At 41.7% G+C, this 16,541-nt stretch overlaps 1 protein-coding gene across 1 annotated transcript; it reads left to right on the top strand.

Moving 5' to 3' along the window:
- Window positions 1-629: 629 nt before the first annotated feature.
- Window positions 630-16,522, top strand: LOC134633512 (IgGFc-binding protein). The gene is given in 21 exon segments (XM_063482337.1): window positions 630-1,085; window positions 1,172-1,748; window positions 1,852-2,435; window positions 2,554-3,106; window positions 3,199-3,797; window positions 3,971-4,128; window positions 4,279-4,679; window positions 4,852-5,048; window positions 6,438-6,580; window positions 8,070-8,310; window positions 8,397-8,973; window positions 9,083-9,666; window positions 9,785-10,124; window positions 10,430-11,028; window positions 11,202-11,359; window positions 11,510-11,800; window positions 12,105-12,279; window positions 13,668-13,810; window positions 15,300-15,540; window positions 15,627-16,105; window positions 16,411-16,522. Coding segments are annotated over 21 exon segments (7,608 nt in total).
- The last annotated feature ends 19 nt before the right edge of the window (window positions 16,523-16,541 follow it).

The following is a 16,541-nucleotide window of genomic DNA, read 5'->3' as shown; positions in this document are numbered from 1 at the left end:
TAAAGTTAGGAATAACATTATGGTTAGGGTTAGGGATAAGGTTAGGTTTAGGGCAGGAATACAGGGCTGGAACGTCTATTACCGCAGGACCGTCATTCCACTTGATTTCATCCATAACCCGGCGCGTACCATAAGAACGCGGAAGGTCACCTTTCGCGTTCCTCAGGAACGCCGTGGGACGTGACAAAACGTTGGGATGTTACGCCTCGGGAGTGAGAACGGTCTGTATTATCAGATTTTCCCAAAAACTCACTGAAAAGCATTGAGTTGATCCAAAATGCTGCAGTACAGATAGGGACTAAAAAGAAAGAACATATTTCTCCTATACTAGCTTCCCTTCTTTTGCTCCCTGTTAAATCCAGATTCAAATGTAAAATTATTTTCCTCATATAGGTCTTGAACAATCAGTCCTCTTCTTATCTTAATGAAATCATAGTGCCGTATCCTCCCAACAGAGCACATCTCAGACTGCTGTTAGGCATTGTTGGATTGTTGCGGTGTTCTCTCTGTTATCTGAGGGTCTTTAGTTTACAATATAAAGTGCCTTGAGGCAATTCCTGCTGTTATTTGACAGTACATGAAAAAAATGTAAGGTTTGAAAGTTTTTTCCTAAAGCTTTATGAATGTAAATGTCTGGACATTTAACACAAGGCATAAGGGACATTTCCTTTTATTCTTTTTAAGGTGAATTAGTGCAGCTGGGTGCTTCATTCTGGAGTGACAGGACCTGTGCACAGAAGTGCACATGTACCTCAACAGGCCTGCAGTGCCGCAATGAGCCGTGCTCCTTTTCACAGATCTGCAAGCCAGCTTCCTTCCAGTTCTCCTGTCAGACAGTGCCAAGAGGAACCTGCACCATAAGCGGTGATCCCCATTACTACACCTTTGATAACACAGTGTTTCACTTTCAAGGCACTTGCACGTATGTTCTCTCTGAGCAATGTAATAGTGGACGGCCCTACTACAGAGTAGAAGGCAAAAATGAGCACAGAGGCAGTACTCGAGTCTCTTGGACACGACTGGTGAAAGTGCATGTCTACAATGACACAATTGAGCTTGTCAAAGGACGCCATGGTCAGGCAAAGGTTGGTCATTTTGATTCTGGATAAATTCTACACTTTATGACCAGATATAGTTTTCTCACTTGATATATTTGCTGGGTTTTTTACAGGTTAACGGGAACTTTGCATCCACTCCATTCTTCCTTAGCAATGGCACCGTGCAGGTTTATGAGTCAGGTTTTTCTGTCTTTGTCAGCACTGACTTTGGTTTAGTGGTGTCTTATGACACAAATCATTATGTTCAGATCAGCTTGCCCTACACTTACCAGAATGGTACATGCGGTCTTTGTGGAAACTTCAATGGCATTAGTAGAGATGACTTTCAAACTCGTGACGGTGAGGTTGTGAGCTCTGATGTGGTTTTTGCTAACAGCTGGCAAGCATCTGGGGATGATGAGCCTGGCTGTGGGCCACAGTGCGGAGGTCTGGACTGTGCTGTTTGCACTGTAGCTCAGAAAGCACTGTACAGCAACACTGACCACTGTGGTATCCTCAGCAGTAGTTCTGGACCTTTCACGGCTTGCCATCAGCAACTTCCTCCACAGTCCTTTGTGGACAGTTGTGTGTATGATCTGTGTGTAGGAGGAGGGTACCAACCTATTCTCTGTCAAGCCTTAACTGTGTACGCAAGTCAATGTCAACAAAATGGTATTCAGCTACCAAGTTGGAGGAGACCTGGCTTTTGTGGTATGATAATCAGTTGTTTTTTTTGGTTTTTTGCATTATTTCAAAATATTATTGTATTAAAATTCCACTGATGCAAATATCGATGTTGTTCTCTTATTCCTAGAAATCCCATGTCCAGCCAACAGCCACTTTGAGTCTGAAGGCACAGGATGTCCACCTACCTGTGTTAATCCCAACTCTACCCATAACTGCCCTCTACCTCCCCAGGAAAGCTGCATCTGTGATTCAGGCTACATCCTCAGTGGTGGGGTCTGCGTCCCTCATGCTGAGTGTGGCTGCAGGTTTGAGGGCCGTTACTACCGCTCTGGACAAACTGTAATACTAGACGAAGACTGTGGGAGACGTTGTAGCTGCAGTTATGGCTCCATGACTTGCCGCTCGCATGGTTGTGGCCCACTTGAATCATGCAGGGTGGAGGATGGAGAAAGAGGATGCAGACCAAATAGCTATGCAACATGCTGGATCAGAGGCCCAGGGTCATATCAGACATTTGATGGACTGACATACCAATATCCTGGGGCGTGTCGATTGACACTTGCCAAAGTTATGGGACTGTCCAGTCACCCACACTTCATGGTGACAGGAGAAAAATTGCCAAGAGGCCAGCAAGGTTTTGCACGAATTCTGCATTTTGAAGCAGAGGGGATACACGTATCTATTGAGATGGCAAGGAACAGTAAAGTGAAGGTAAGTGAATGGAGCACTTACTTAAAATTATGTTCTTCCTTTAATTCTTTATTTATGTGTACACAGACACAATACTGTTTAAGTCTTGTTAACTGCAAAAAACTGGATGACCCTACAGGTTAATGGTCAGCTGATCAGGCTGCCATTCAGCACTCCATCCAACCGCATCCAAATCTTCCACAGCAGCATTTACAGTGTTATCATTCGCACCTCCTTTGGTGTAACTGTGCAGACAGTCTGGCCTCACTTTGTCCGTGTCACTGCTCCTGGTGTCTACAATGGTTCCCTGGGTGGACTCTGTGGTAACTACAATGGTCATCCACATGATGACTTCAATACACCCAATGGTGTCCTGGTCAACAGTTCTCAGGACTTTGGAGACAGTTGGCGAGATGGCTCTCTGGCTGCTCACTGTGTGGAAAGCATGAACCAAAATTCTACAGCTAATTACAATTCTAGTGAGTACTGTGGCATTCTCAGCTCACCAGATGGGCCATTTGTACCCTGTTGGTCTGTGGTTGACCCAAGGCAGCAGGTGGATGTATGTGTGGAGATCATGAGGGGCTCTAACAATCCAGCATCAACTCTGTGTGGCGTCCTACGAGATTATGCACTAATGTGTCAACAGAAGGGTGTTGCCTTAGGACAATGGAGAAATGCAACTGGCTGTGGTAAGCATTCAACTGTTTTTGAATTAATTCTAGCCATGATCTCCAAATGTTTAAAAATGCTTTTTTATGTTAACCTGTTTGTTTTTCTCCAGCACTAACCTGCCCGTCAAACAGCCATTATGAACTCTGTGGAACCTCTTGTCCTTCTGCTTGCCCCAGCCTCTCTTTCCCCTTCACCTGTGATACTGTGTGCCAGGAGGGCTGTCAGTGTAACAGTGGTTTTATCCTCAATGGTGACCAGTGCGTTCCACCAACATCTTGTGGATGCTATCATCAAGGACGCTATCACCAAGGTGGTGAGCAGTTCTGGGATGGTGAAGAATGTCAGAGCTTGTGTACCTGTAATGGAAATACAGGGAACGTCCACTGTACTCCCACCTCCTGTGGGCCCCAGGAGTCCTGCCGTGTGGTGGAGGGTGAGTTTGGCTGCCATCCCAACCCTCATGGCACCTGCTCTGCCTCTGGAGACCCTCACTACATCACCTTTGATCGCAAGGCCTATGACTTCCAAGGAACCTGTCGCTATGTTCTGGTGACCCTCTGTAATGCCACTGATGAGCTCAATCAGTTTTCCGTGGAAGCTAAGAATGAGGCATTGAATGGGCGTCCACTTTCAATAGTAGCTGAAGTTTTTGTGAATGTCTGGGGCTACGACGTGCATATGTCAAGGGACAGAAGAGGTTTGGTACAAGTAAGTAGTTAATGATAGTTCTCATTCGATGATTGTTATGAACAATTTCAGGTGTATGAAGTAAATGGCAGCTACATATATTTTAGGGATGTTTTTACTGCTGTAAATGAAAAAAAAAAACAATTAAAAAGTAGAAAAACTACCCACTGATTTTCTTTGCATATCTCTTCTAGGTGAATGGAGTAACTAGAAATTTACCTATTATCTTGAATGAAGGTAATGTGTCTATCTATGCAACAGGATCTCGTATACTTGTCAGCACTAATTTTGGCTTGAGTGTTACCTATAATGGATATAGTGCAGTGTTTATCTCCGTACCACCAAATTACAGGTACAATTCCCACCCATCAAAGCTGCAGTAATTATTGTTTGACATGCTTTAAAAAACAGGATAATCCCAGCTATATAAATAATTTATTTACTAATAATTTATCCTTCTGAAACTAACACAAGGACTATTGCTAACTGTTGTCATCAACAGAGAAAAAATATGCGGACTTTGTGGAAATTTCAATGGAAATCCAAATGATGACTTTCACACACCATCTGGAACGATAGTCACATCTCCAGATGAGTTTGGGAGAGCCTGGAAGGTGCCAGGCAACTACACGTGCAATGACGGCTGTGGCTCCTCCTGTCCACAGTGTACCAATGAACAGCCTGCTAGAGATCAGTGTGAGGTGATACAGGCATCTGATGGGCCCTTCAGTTTCTGCCACGAGGAGGTGGACCCGGCACCATATTTCAGCGACTGCGTGTTTGATGTATGTTTGTCAGGAAATCAAGGCCACGATCTCTTGTGCAGTGCCACTGAATCATATGTCAGTGCCTGTCAGTCTGCTAATGTTCGTATCTATCCCTGGAGAGAGAACACCACCTGCAGTGAGTCAACATGTCATTATATTTTATTTATGTCTAAATGTACAAGAAATTTGCTAACCACTTCAGAAATAAAATGTCCAATAATTTTACAATACTCACTGTATCCACACTGTATTACATTAAAAGTGGTATGTCTGACTAGTGCCATTTGTCACGTTTCTCACTTATTAAGCACTGGACTGTCCCACCAACAGCCATTATGAGCTGTGCGGTACTGACTGTGGCCACACCTGTGCCAGTAGCATTGATGAAACCTGTGAGCAGTTCTGCTCTGAGGGATGTTTCTGTGATGAAGGCTTCATCAAGAGTGGGACCAGGTGTGTCCCAGTGGAAAGCTGTGGCTGCCAATATGATGGATTCTACTATGATGTAAGACATATTAAAGTCAATAGTAAATACTCTTTGAAGTAATTCCCTTCAAATCAGCAGAATCAGCAGACTTGCCCCTCTTACATTTAGAAAGCTTCGTGAAGTGTTTTGGAATGTGACAAAGCTTAAAATTCAGAAATATATTTTAAACAAACAACAGAGTCTATTATAGCTCAGTAATAACGTGGTAATATTGAGGTAACAAGGTGGAAACAGGAAGATAAAAAATAGAGCTATAGCAAATAATTGCCACTTCATTTCCAGAATAATAACCAAGTGATCTAGTGAGTACTATTACATTTAAATCTATGTAATAACAGACCATAAATTATAAGTGATAATATGGATACAAATGTATGTACATGAGCTTAAAAAAACAATTAGTAATAGTATAGTCACAATCACTAGCAATAAAACACATTTTTATATATACTAACCTCATAATAATAGGGTAACAAGATACTAATATGATTTTAAGTTTTAATGTATTAGGATACCATTACCATATTGCCATAATGCTGGAATTAATCCTGCCTCAGCCACCAACATTCTTTTTTGTTTGACAACAGTATCACCGTAAATATTATGTTTAAATCTGATATCTTACCTGGAATCAATGTTGGTTTCTGTTCAATAACCAAGAAACAAGCCTACAAAATGCAAATTGACGTTACCTGGAAAGATGTGGTAGTTTAGGTCTAATAACCAGGAATCAGGGCTGCAAAATGGAAAAAATGTTAGTTCCATGTTAATAACCAAATAAAATCCAAACCAAATGAAAAATTTCAGGAAGCACGATGAATACCTGGAAACGTGGTAGTTTCTATGAAATAGCAAATAATAGGGGTTGCAAAATGCAAAACTACAGTTTATAGTTTCATATAACTGAAATCTTAGGATCACAAAAAACGTCTTCATTTGCTATCATATATTCAGCATAGCTATTATGACTGTTTTATATTACACCACTAAAAAGAAAATAATTAATATGTAGCTATACAAGCAGAATGATGCTCTAACTCTTTAAACTGCAGAATTTTGGGGGGGAAAAATTCTGTCCCTAAATAAATGAATGCATTAAACAATCAGTTGAAGATTATACAGCTACATCAGAACAATTAAATACTTTTTTTCATGCAGCTCTGTTCCGCATATTTCTTGAAATTGTGGCATTTAGCATCTGTCCTTTCTGTGAGAGAAAGATCAACAGATACGACTAGTTGCTCTGTCACAATATTTAGTACATTAATAGTTGCAGTTTGCAATGATCTAGCAATTACTGCACTAAATCACCTACAATTAATGAAAACGAAATCCTTCAAAATGGTATTTTAAGATCTATATTTGTTGTATCAATTTGGCTATGATTTGGTGTGGTGTGGTTCACAGGCTGGCGAGTCCTTCTGGACAGACGGTTGCTCCCAGAGATGTGAATGTCACGCTCCAAATGACCTGCGATGTTCTGCCTCGTCTTGCACTCCTGAACAGCAGTGCTCCATCAGAGACGGCCAGCTGGGCTGTTACGATGCTATGTCCACCTGCAACGGTATCGTGTACATTTTCCCTGCTATGCAGATGATCTCCAGCTCTGTCAATGAAACCATAAGACTAAACTGTAGGAATGTCTTAAAGACATAAAGACATGGATGATCTTCAATTTTCTGCTTCAAATTCAGATAAAGATAAGATTATTGTACTCAGCTATAAAACTCTTACAAACATGATGTCTAACCAGATGCACACTCGGATTGGGATTACCGTGGCCTCCAGTAACACTAAGAGAAATTTTGGAGTTGTTTTTGACCAGGTTATGTCCTTCAGTGCTCATATTAAACAAATAATTAGAATGGCTTTCTTGCATTTATGCAGTATCTCTAAAATTAGAAAAATCCTATTTCAGACTGACGCTAAAAAATTAGTTCATGCATTTATTACTTAAAGTCTGGCCTACTGTGATTCGTTATTATCCAACACGTTCTCACTCCCAAAGCGTAACATTTTATGCTAGGTGACAAATTGTCAACATATTACGTTTTCGAACACCCAACACGTTCCTAAATGACGAGATCGGAAAAATGAGGGAATATGAGAACCGTTTGGTCTCAATCTATACATGTTTGCTCTTTTTCTCAACATCGCTTGGGAAAACACTATTTCATGCCATTAAAGTACTGGTTTAAAGTTAGGAATAACATTATGGTTAGGGTTAGGGATAAGGTTAGGTTTAGGGCTGGAATACAGGGCTGGAACGTCTATTACCGCAGGACCGTCATTCCACTTGATTTCATCCATAACCCGGCGCGTACCATAAGAACGCGGAAGGTCACCTTTCGCGTTCCTCAGGAACGCCGTGGGACGTGACAAAACGTCGGGATGTTACGCCTCGGGAGTGAGAACGGTCTGTATTATCAGATTTTCCCAAAAACTCACTGAAAAGCATTGAGTTGATCCAAAATGCTGCAGTACGGATAGGGACTAAAAAGAAAGAACATATTTCTCCTATACTAGCTTCCCTTCTGTTGCTCCCTGTTAAATCTAGATTCAAATGTAAAATTATTTTCCTCATATAGGTCTTGAACAATCAGGCCTCTTCTTATCTTAATGAAATCATAGTGCCGTATCCTCCCAACAGAGCACATCTCAGACTGCTGTTAGGCATTGTTGGATTGTTGCGGTGTTCTCTCTGTTATCTGAGGGTCTTTAGTTTACAATATAAAGTGCCTTGAGGCAATTCCTGCTGTTATTTGACAGTACATGAAAAAAATGTAAGGTTTGAAAGTTTTTTCCTAAAGCTTTATGAATGTAAATGTCTGGACATTTAACACAAGGCATAAGGGACATTTCCTTTTATTCTTTTTAAGGTGAATTAGTGCAGCTGGGTGCTTCATTCTGGAGTGACAGGACCTGTGCACAGAAGTGCACATGTACCTCAACAGGCCTGCAGTGCCGCAATGAGCCGTGCTCCTTTTCACAGATCTGCAAGCCAGCTTCCTTCCAGTTCTCCTGTCAGACAGTGCCAAGAGGAACCTGCACCATAAGCGGTGATCCCCATTACTACACCTTTGATAACACAGTGTTTCACTTTCAAGGCACTTGCACGTATGTTCTCTCTGAGCAATGTAATAGTGGACGGCCCTACTACAGAGTAGAAGGCAAAAATGAGCACAGAGGCAGTACTCGAGTCTCTTGGACACGACTGGTGAAAGTGCATGTCTACAATGACACAATTGAGCTTGTCAAAGGACGCCGTGGTCAGGCAAAGGTTGGTCATTTTGATTCTGGATAAATTCTACACTTTATGACCAGATATAGTTTTCTCACTTGATATATTTGCTGGGTTTTTTACAGGTTAACGGGAACTTTGCATCCACTCCATTCTTCCTTAGCAATGGCACCGTGCAGGTTTATGAGTCAGGTTTTTCTGTCTTTGTCAGCACTGACTTTGGTTTAGTGGTGTCTTATGACACAAATCATTATGTTCAGATCAGCTTGCCCTACACTTACCAGAATGGTACATGCGGTCTTTGTGGAAACTTCAATGGCATTAGTAGAGATGACTTTCAAACTCGTGACGGTGAGGTTGTGAGCTCTGATGTGGTTTTTGCTAACAGCTGGCAAGCATCTGGGGATGATGAGCCTGGCTGTGGGCCACAGTGCGGAGGTCTGGACTGTGCTGTTTGCACTGTAGCTCAGAAAGCACTGTACAGCAACACTGACCACTGTGGTATCCTCAGCAGTAGTTCTGGACCTTTCACGGCTTGCCATCAGCAACTTCCTCCACAGTCCTTTGTGGACAGTTGTGTGTATGATCTGTGTGTAGGAGGAGGGTACCAACCTATTCTCTGTCAAGCCTTAACTGTGTACGCAAGTCAATGTCAACAAAATGGTGTTCAGCTACCAAGTTGGAGGAGACCTGGCTTTTGTGGTATGATAATCACTTTATTTATTTATTTTTATTTTTTTGCATTATTTCAAAATATTATTGTATTAAAATTCCACTGATGCAAATATCGATGTTGTTCTCTTATTCCTAGAAATCCCATGTCCAGCCAACAGCCACTTTGAGTCTGAAGGCACAGGATGTCCACCTACCTGTGTTAATCCCAACTCTACCCATAACTGCCCTCTACCTCCCCAGGAAAGCTGCATCTGTGATTCAGGCTACATCCTCAGTGGTGGGGTCTGCGTCCCTCATGCTGAGTGTGGCTGCAGGTTTGAGGGCCGTTACTACCGCTCTGGACAAACTGTAATACTAGACGAAGACTGTGGGAGACGTTGTAGCTGCAGTTATGACTCCATGACTTGCCGCTCGCATGGTTGTGGCCCACTTGAATCATGCAGGGTGGAGGATGGAGAAAGAGGATGCAGACCAAATAGCTATGCAACATGCTGGATCAGAGGCCCAGGGTCATATCAGACATTTGATGGACTGACATACCAATATCCTGGGGCGTGTCGATTGACACTTGCCAAAGTTATGGGACTGTCCAGTCACCCACACTTCATGGTGACAGGAGAAAAATTGCCAAGAGGCCAGCAAGGTTTTGCACGAATTCTGCATTTTGAAGCAGAGGGGATACACGTATCTATTGAGATGGCAAGGAACAGTAAAGTGAAGGTAAGTGAATGGAACACTTACTTAAAATTATGTTCTTCCTTTAATTCTTTATTTATGTGTACATAGACACAATACTGTTTAAGTCTTGTTAACTGCAAAAAACTGGATGACCCTACAGGTTAATGGTCAGCTGATCAGGCTGCCATTCAGCACTCCATCCAACCGCATCCAAATCTTCCACAGCAGCATTTACAGTGTTATCATTCGCACCTCCTTTGGTGTAACTGTGCAGACAGTCTGGCCTCACTTTGTCCGTGTCACTGCTCCTGGTGTCTACAATGGTTCCCTGGGTGGACTCTGTGGTAACTACAATGGTCATCCACATGATGACTTCAATACACCCAATGGTGTCCTGGTCAACAGTTCTCAGGACTTTGGAGACAGTTGGCGAGATGGCTCTCTGGCTGCTCACTGCGTGGAAAGCATGAACCAAAATTCTACAGCTAATTACAATTCTAGTGAGTACTGTGGCATTCTCAGCTCACCAGATGGGCCATTTGTACCCTGTTGGTCTGTGGTTGACCCAAAGCAGCAGGTGGATGTATGTGTGGAGATCATGAGGGGCTCTAACAATCCAGCATCAACTCTGTGTGGCGTCCTACGAGATTATGCACTAATGTGTCAACAGAAGGGTGTTGCCTTAGGACAATGGAGAAATGCAACTGGCTGTGGTAAGCATTCAACTGTTTTTGAATTAATTCTAGCCATGATCTCCAAATGTTTAAAAATGCTTTTTTATGTTAACCTGTTTGTTTTTCTCCAGCACTAACCTGCCCGTCAAACAGCCATTATGAACTCTGTGGAACCTCTTGTCCTTCTGCTTGCCCCAGCCTCTCTTTCCCCTTCACCTGTGATACTGTGTGCCAGGAGGGCTGTCAGTGTAACAGTGGTTTTATCCTCAATGGTGACCAGTGCGTTCCACCAACATCTTGTGGATGCTATCATCAAGGACGCTATCACCAAGGTGGTGAGCAGTTCTGGGATGGTGAAGAATGTCAGAGCTTGTGTACCTGTAATGGAAATACAGGGAACGTCCACTGTACTCCCACCTCCTGTGGGCCCCAGGAGTCCTGCCGTGTGGTGGAGGGTGAGTTTGGCTGCCATCCCAACCCTCATGGCACCTGCTCTGCCTCTGGAGACCCTCACTACATCACCTTTGATCGCAAGGCCTATGACTTCCAAGGAACCTGTCGCTATGTTCTGGTGACCCTCTGTAATGCCACTGATGAGCTCAATCAGTTTTCCGTGGAAGCTAAGAATGAGGCATTGAATGGGCGTCCACTTTCAATAGTAGCTGAAGTTTTTGTGAATGTGTGGGGCTACGACGTGCATATGTCAAGGGACAGAAGAGGTTTGGTACAAGTAAGTAGTTAATGATAGTTCTCATTCGATGATTGTTATGAACAATTTCAGGTGTATGAAGTAAATGGCAGCTACATATATTTTAGGGATGTTTTTACTGCTGTAAATGAAAAAAAAAAACAATTAAAAAGTAGAAAAACTACCCACTGATTTTCTTTGCATATCTCTTCTAGGTGAATGGAGTAACTAGAAATTTACCTATTATCTTGAATGAAGGTAATGTGTCTATCTATGCAACAGGATCTCGTATACTTGTCAGCACTAATTTTGGCTTGAGTGTTACCTATAATGGATATAGTGCAGTGTTTATCTCCGTACCACCAAATTACAGGTACAATTCCCACCCATCAAAGCTGCAGTAATTATTGTTTGACATGCCTTAAAAAACAGGATAATCCCAGCTATATAAATAATTTATTTACTAATAATTTATCCTTATGAAACTAACACAAGGACTATTGCTAACTGTTGTCATCAACAGAGAAAAAATATGCGGACTTTGTGGAAATTTCAATGGAAATCCAAATGATGACTTTCACACACCATCTGGAACGATAGTCACATCTCCAGATGAGTTTGGGAGAGCCTGGAAGGTGCCAGGCAACTACACGTGCAATGACGGCTGTGGCTCCTCCTGTCCACAGTGTACCAATGAACAGCCTGCTAGAGATCAGTGTGAGGTGATACAGGCATCTGATGGGCCCTTCAGTTTCTGCCACGAGGAGGTGGACCCGGCACCATATTTCAACGACTGCGTGTTTGATGTATGTTTGTCAGGAAATCAAGGCCGCGATCTCTTGTGCAGTGCCACTGAATCATATGTCAGTGCCTGTCAGTCTGCTAATGTTCGTATCTATCCCTGGAGAGAGAACACCACCTGCAGTGAGTCAACATGTCATTATATTTTATTTATATCTAAATGTACAAGAAATTTGCTAACCACTTCAGAAATAAAATGTCCAATAATTTTACAATACTCACTGTATCCACACTGTATTACATTAAAAGTGGTATGTCTGACTAGTGCCATTTGTCACGTTTCTCACTTATTAAGCATTGGACTGTCCCACCAACAGCCATTATGAGCTGTGCGGTACTGACTGTGGCCACACCTGTGCCAGTAGCATTGATGAAACCTGTGAGCAGTTCTGCTCTGAGGGATGTTTCTGTGATGAAGGCTTCATCAAGAGTGGGACCAGGTGTGTTCCAGTGGAAAGCTGTGGCTGCCAATATGATGGATTCTACTATGATGTAAGACATATTAAAGTCAATAGTAAATACTCTTTGAAGTAATTCCCTTCAAATCAGCAGAATCAGCAGACTTGCCCCTCTTACATTTAGAAAGCTTCGTGAAGTGTTTTGGAATGTGACAAAGCTTAAAATTCAGAAATATATTTTAAACAAACAACAGAGTCTATTATAGCTCAGTAATAATGTGGTAATATTGAGGTAACAAGGTGGAAACAGGAAGATAAAAAATAGAGCTATAGCAAATAATTGCCACTTCATTTCCAGAATAATAACCAAGTGATCTAGTGAGTACTATTACATTTAAATCTATGTAATAACAGACCATAAATTATAAGTGATAATATGGATACAAATGTATGTACATGAGCTTAAAAAAACAATTAGTAATAGTATAGTCACAATCACTAGCAATAAAACACATTTTTATATATACTAACCTCATAATAATAGGGTAACAAGATACTAATATGATTTTAAGTTTTAATGTATTAGGATACCATTACCATATTGCCATAATGCTGGAATTAATCCTGCCTCAGCCACCAACATTCTTTTTTGTTTGACAACAGTATCACCGTAAATATTATGTTTAAATCTGATATCTTACCTGGAATCAATGTTGGTTTCTATTCAATAACCAAGAAACAAGCCTACAAAATGCAAATTGATGTTACCTGGAAACATGTGGTAGTTTAGGTCTAATAACCAGGAATCAGGGCTGCAAAATGGAAAAAATGTTAGTTCCATGTTAATAACCAAATAAAATGCAAACCAAATGAAAAATTTCAGGAAGCACGATGAATACCTGGAAACGTGGTAGTTTCTATGAAATAGCAAATAATAGGGGTTGCAAAATGCAAAACTACAGTTTATAGTTTCATATAACTGAAATCTTAGGATCACAAAAAACGTTTTCATTTGCTATCATATATTCAGCATAGCTATTATGACTGTTTTATATTACACCACTAAAAAGAAAATAATTAATATGTAGCTATACAACCAGAATGATGCTCTAACTCTTTAAACTGCAGAATTTTGGGGGGAAAAAATCTGTCCCTAAATAAATGAATGCATTAAACAATCAGTTGAAGATTATACAGCTACATCAGAACAATTAAATACTTTTTTTCATGCAGCTCTGTTCCGCATATTTCTTGAAATTGTGGCATTTAGCATCTGTCCTTTCTGTGAGAGAAAGATCAACAGATACGACTAGTTGCTCTGTCACAATATTTAGTACATTAATAGTTGCAGTTTGCAATGATCTAGCAATTACTGCACTAAATCACCTACAATTAATGAAAACGAAATCCTTCAAAATGGTATTTTAAGATCTATATTTGTTGTATCAATTTGGCTATGATTTGGTGTGGTGTGGTTCACAGGCTGGCGAGTCCTTCTGGACAGACGGTTGCTCCCAGAGATGTGAATGTCACGCTCCAAATGACCTGCGATGTTCTGCCTCGTCTTGCACTCCTGAACAGCAGTGCTCCATCAGAGACGGCCAGCTGGGCTGTTACGATGCTATGTCCACCTGCAACGGTATCGTGTACATTTTCCCTGCTATGCAGATGATCTCCAGCTCTGTCAATGAAACCATAAGACTAAACTGTAGGAATGTCTTAAAGACATAAAGACATGGATGATCTTCAATTTTCTGCTTCAAATTCAGATAAAGATAAGATTATTGTACTCAGCTATAAAACTCTTACAAACATGATGTCTAACCAGATGCACACTCGGATTGGGATTACCGTGGCCTCCAGTAACACTAAGAGAAATTTTGGAGTTGTTTTTGACCAGGTTATGTCCTTCAGTGCTCATATTAAACAAATAATTAGAATGGCTTTCTTGCATTTATGCAGTATCTCTAAAATTAGAAAAATCCTATTTCAGACTGACGCTAAAAAATTAGTTCATGCATTTATTACTTAAAGTCTGGCCTACTGTGATTCGTTATTATCCAACACGTTCTCACTCCCAAAGCGTAACATTTTATGCTAGGTGACAAATTGTCAACATATTACGTTTTCGAACACCCAACACGTTCCTAAATGACGAGATCGGAAAAATGAGGGAATATGAGAACCGTTTGGTCTCAATCTACACATGTTTGCTCTTTTTCTCAACATCGCTTGGGAAAACACTATTTCATGCCATTAAAGTACTGGTTTAAAGTTAGGAATAACATTATGGTTAGGGTTAGGGATAAGGTTAGGTTTAGGGCAGGAATACAGGGCTGGAACGTCTATTACCGCAGGACCGTCATTCCACTTGATTTCATCCATAACCCGGCGCGTACCATAAGAACGCGGAAGGTCACCTTTCGCGTTCCTCAGGAACGCCGTGGGACGTGACAAAACGTTGGGATGTTACGCCTCGGGAGTGAGAACGGTCTGTATTATCAGATTTTCCCAAAAACTCACTGAAAAGCATTGAGTTGATCCAAAATGCTGCAGTACAGATAGGGACTAAAAAGAAAGAACATATTTCTCCTATACTAGCTTCCCTTCTTTTGCTCCCTGTTAAATCCAGATTCAAATGTAAAATTATTTTCCTCATATAGGTCTTGAACAATCAGTCCTCTTCTTATCTTAATGAAATCATAGTGCCGTATCCTCCCAACAGAGCACATCTCAGACTGCTGTTAGGCATTGTTGGATTGTTGCGGTGTTCTCTCTGTTATCTGAGGGTCTTTAGTTTACAATATAAAGTGCCTTGAGGCAATTCCTGCTGTTATTTGACAGTACATGAAAAAAATGTAAGGTTTGAAAGTTTTTTCCTAAAGCTTTATGAATGTAAATGTCTGGACATTTAACACAAGGCATAAGGGACATTTCCTTTTATTCTTTTTAAGGTGAATTAGTGCAGCTGGGTGCTTCATTCTGGAGTGACAGGACCTGTGCACAGAAGTGCACATGTACCTCAACAGGCCTGCAGTGCCGCAATGAGCCGTGCTCCTTTTCACAGATCTGCAAGCCAGCTTCCTTCCAGTTCTCCTGTCAGACAGTGCCAAGAGGAACCTGCACCATAAGCGGTGATCCCCATTACTACACCTTTGATAACACAGTGTTTCACTTTCAAGGCACTTGCACGTATGTTCTCTCTGAGCAATGTAATAGTGGACGGCCCTACTACAGAGTAGAAGGCAAAAATGAGCACAGAGGCAGTACTCGAGTCTCTTGGACACGACTGGTGAAAGTGCATGTCTACAATGACACAATTGAGCTTGTCAAAGGACGCCATGGTCAGGCAAAGGTTGGTCATTTTGATTCTGGATAAATTCTACACTTTATGACCAGATATAGTTTTCTCACTTGATATATTTGCTGGGTTTTTTACAGGTTAACGGGAACTTTGCATCCACTCCATTCTTCCTTAGCAATGGCACCGTGCAGGTTTATGAGTCAGGTTTTTCTGTCTTTGTCAGCACTGACTTTGGTTTAGTGGTGTCTTATGACACAAATCATTATGTTCAGATCAGCTTGCCCTACACTTACCAGAATGGTACATGCGGTCTTTGTGGAAACTTCAATGGCATTAGTAGAGATGACTTTCAAACTCGTGACGGTGAGGTTGTGAGCTCTGATGTGGTTTTTGCTAACAGCTGGCAAGCATCTGGGGATGATGAGCCTGGCTGTGGGCCACAGTGCGGAGGTCTGGACTGTGCTGTTTGCACTGTAGCTCAGAAAGCACTGTACAGCAACACTGACCACTGTGGTATCCTCAGCAGTAGTTCTGGACCTTTCACGGCTTGCCATCAGCAACTTCCTCCACAGTCCTTTGTGGACAGTTGTGTGTATGATCTGTGTGTAGGAGGAGGGTACCAACCTATTCTCTGTCAAGCCTTAACTGTGTACGCAAGTCAATGTCAACAAAATGGTATTCAGCTACCAAGTTGGAGGAGACCCGGCTTTTGTGGTATGATAATCAGTTGTTTTTTTTGGTTTTTTGCATTATTTCAAAATATTATTGTATTAAAATTCCACTGATGCAAATATCGATGTTGTTCTCTTATTCCTAGAAATCCCATGTCCAGCCAACAGCCACTTTGAGTCTGAAGGCACAGGATGTCCACCTACCTGTGTTAATCCCAACTCTACCCATAACTGCCCTCTACCTCCCCAGGAAAGCTGCATCTGTGATTCAGGCTACATCCTCAGTGGTGGGGTCTGCGTCCCTCATGCTGAGTGTGGCTGCAGGTTTGAGGGCCGTTACTACCGCTCTGGACAAACTGTAATACTAGACGAAGACTGTGG

The sequence above is a fragment of the Pelmatolapia mariae genome, linkage group LG8, assembly GCF_036321145.2.
Source record: "Pelmatolapia mariae isolate MD_Pm_ZW linkage group LG8, Pm_UMD_F_2, whole genome shotgun sequence".
Classification (NCBI taxonomy): Eukaryota; Metazoa; Chordata; class Actinopteri; order Cichliformes; family Cichlidae; genus Pelmatolapia; species Pelmatolapia mariae.
This window is presented reverse-complemented; position numbering and strand designations above follow the sequence as displayed.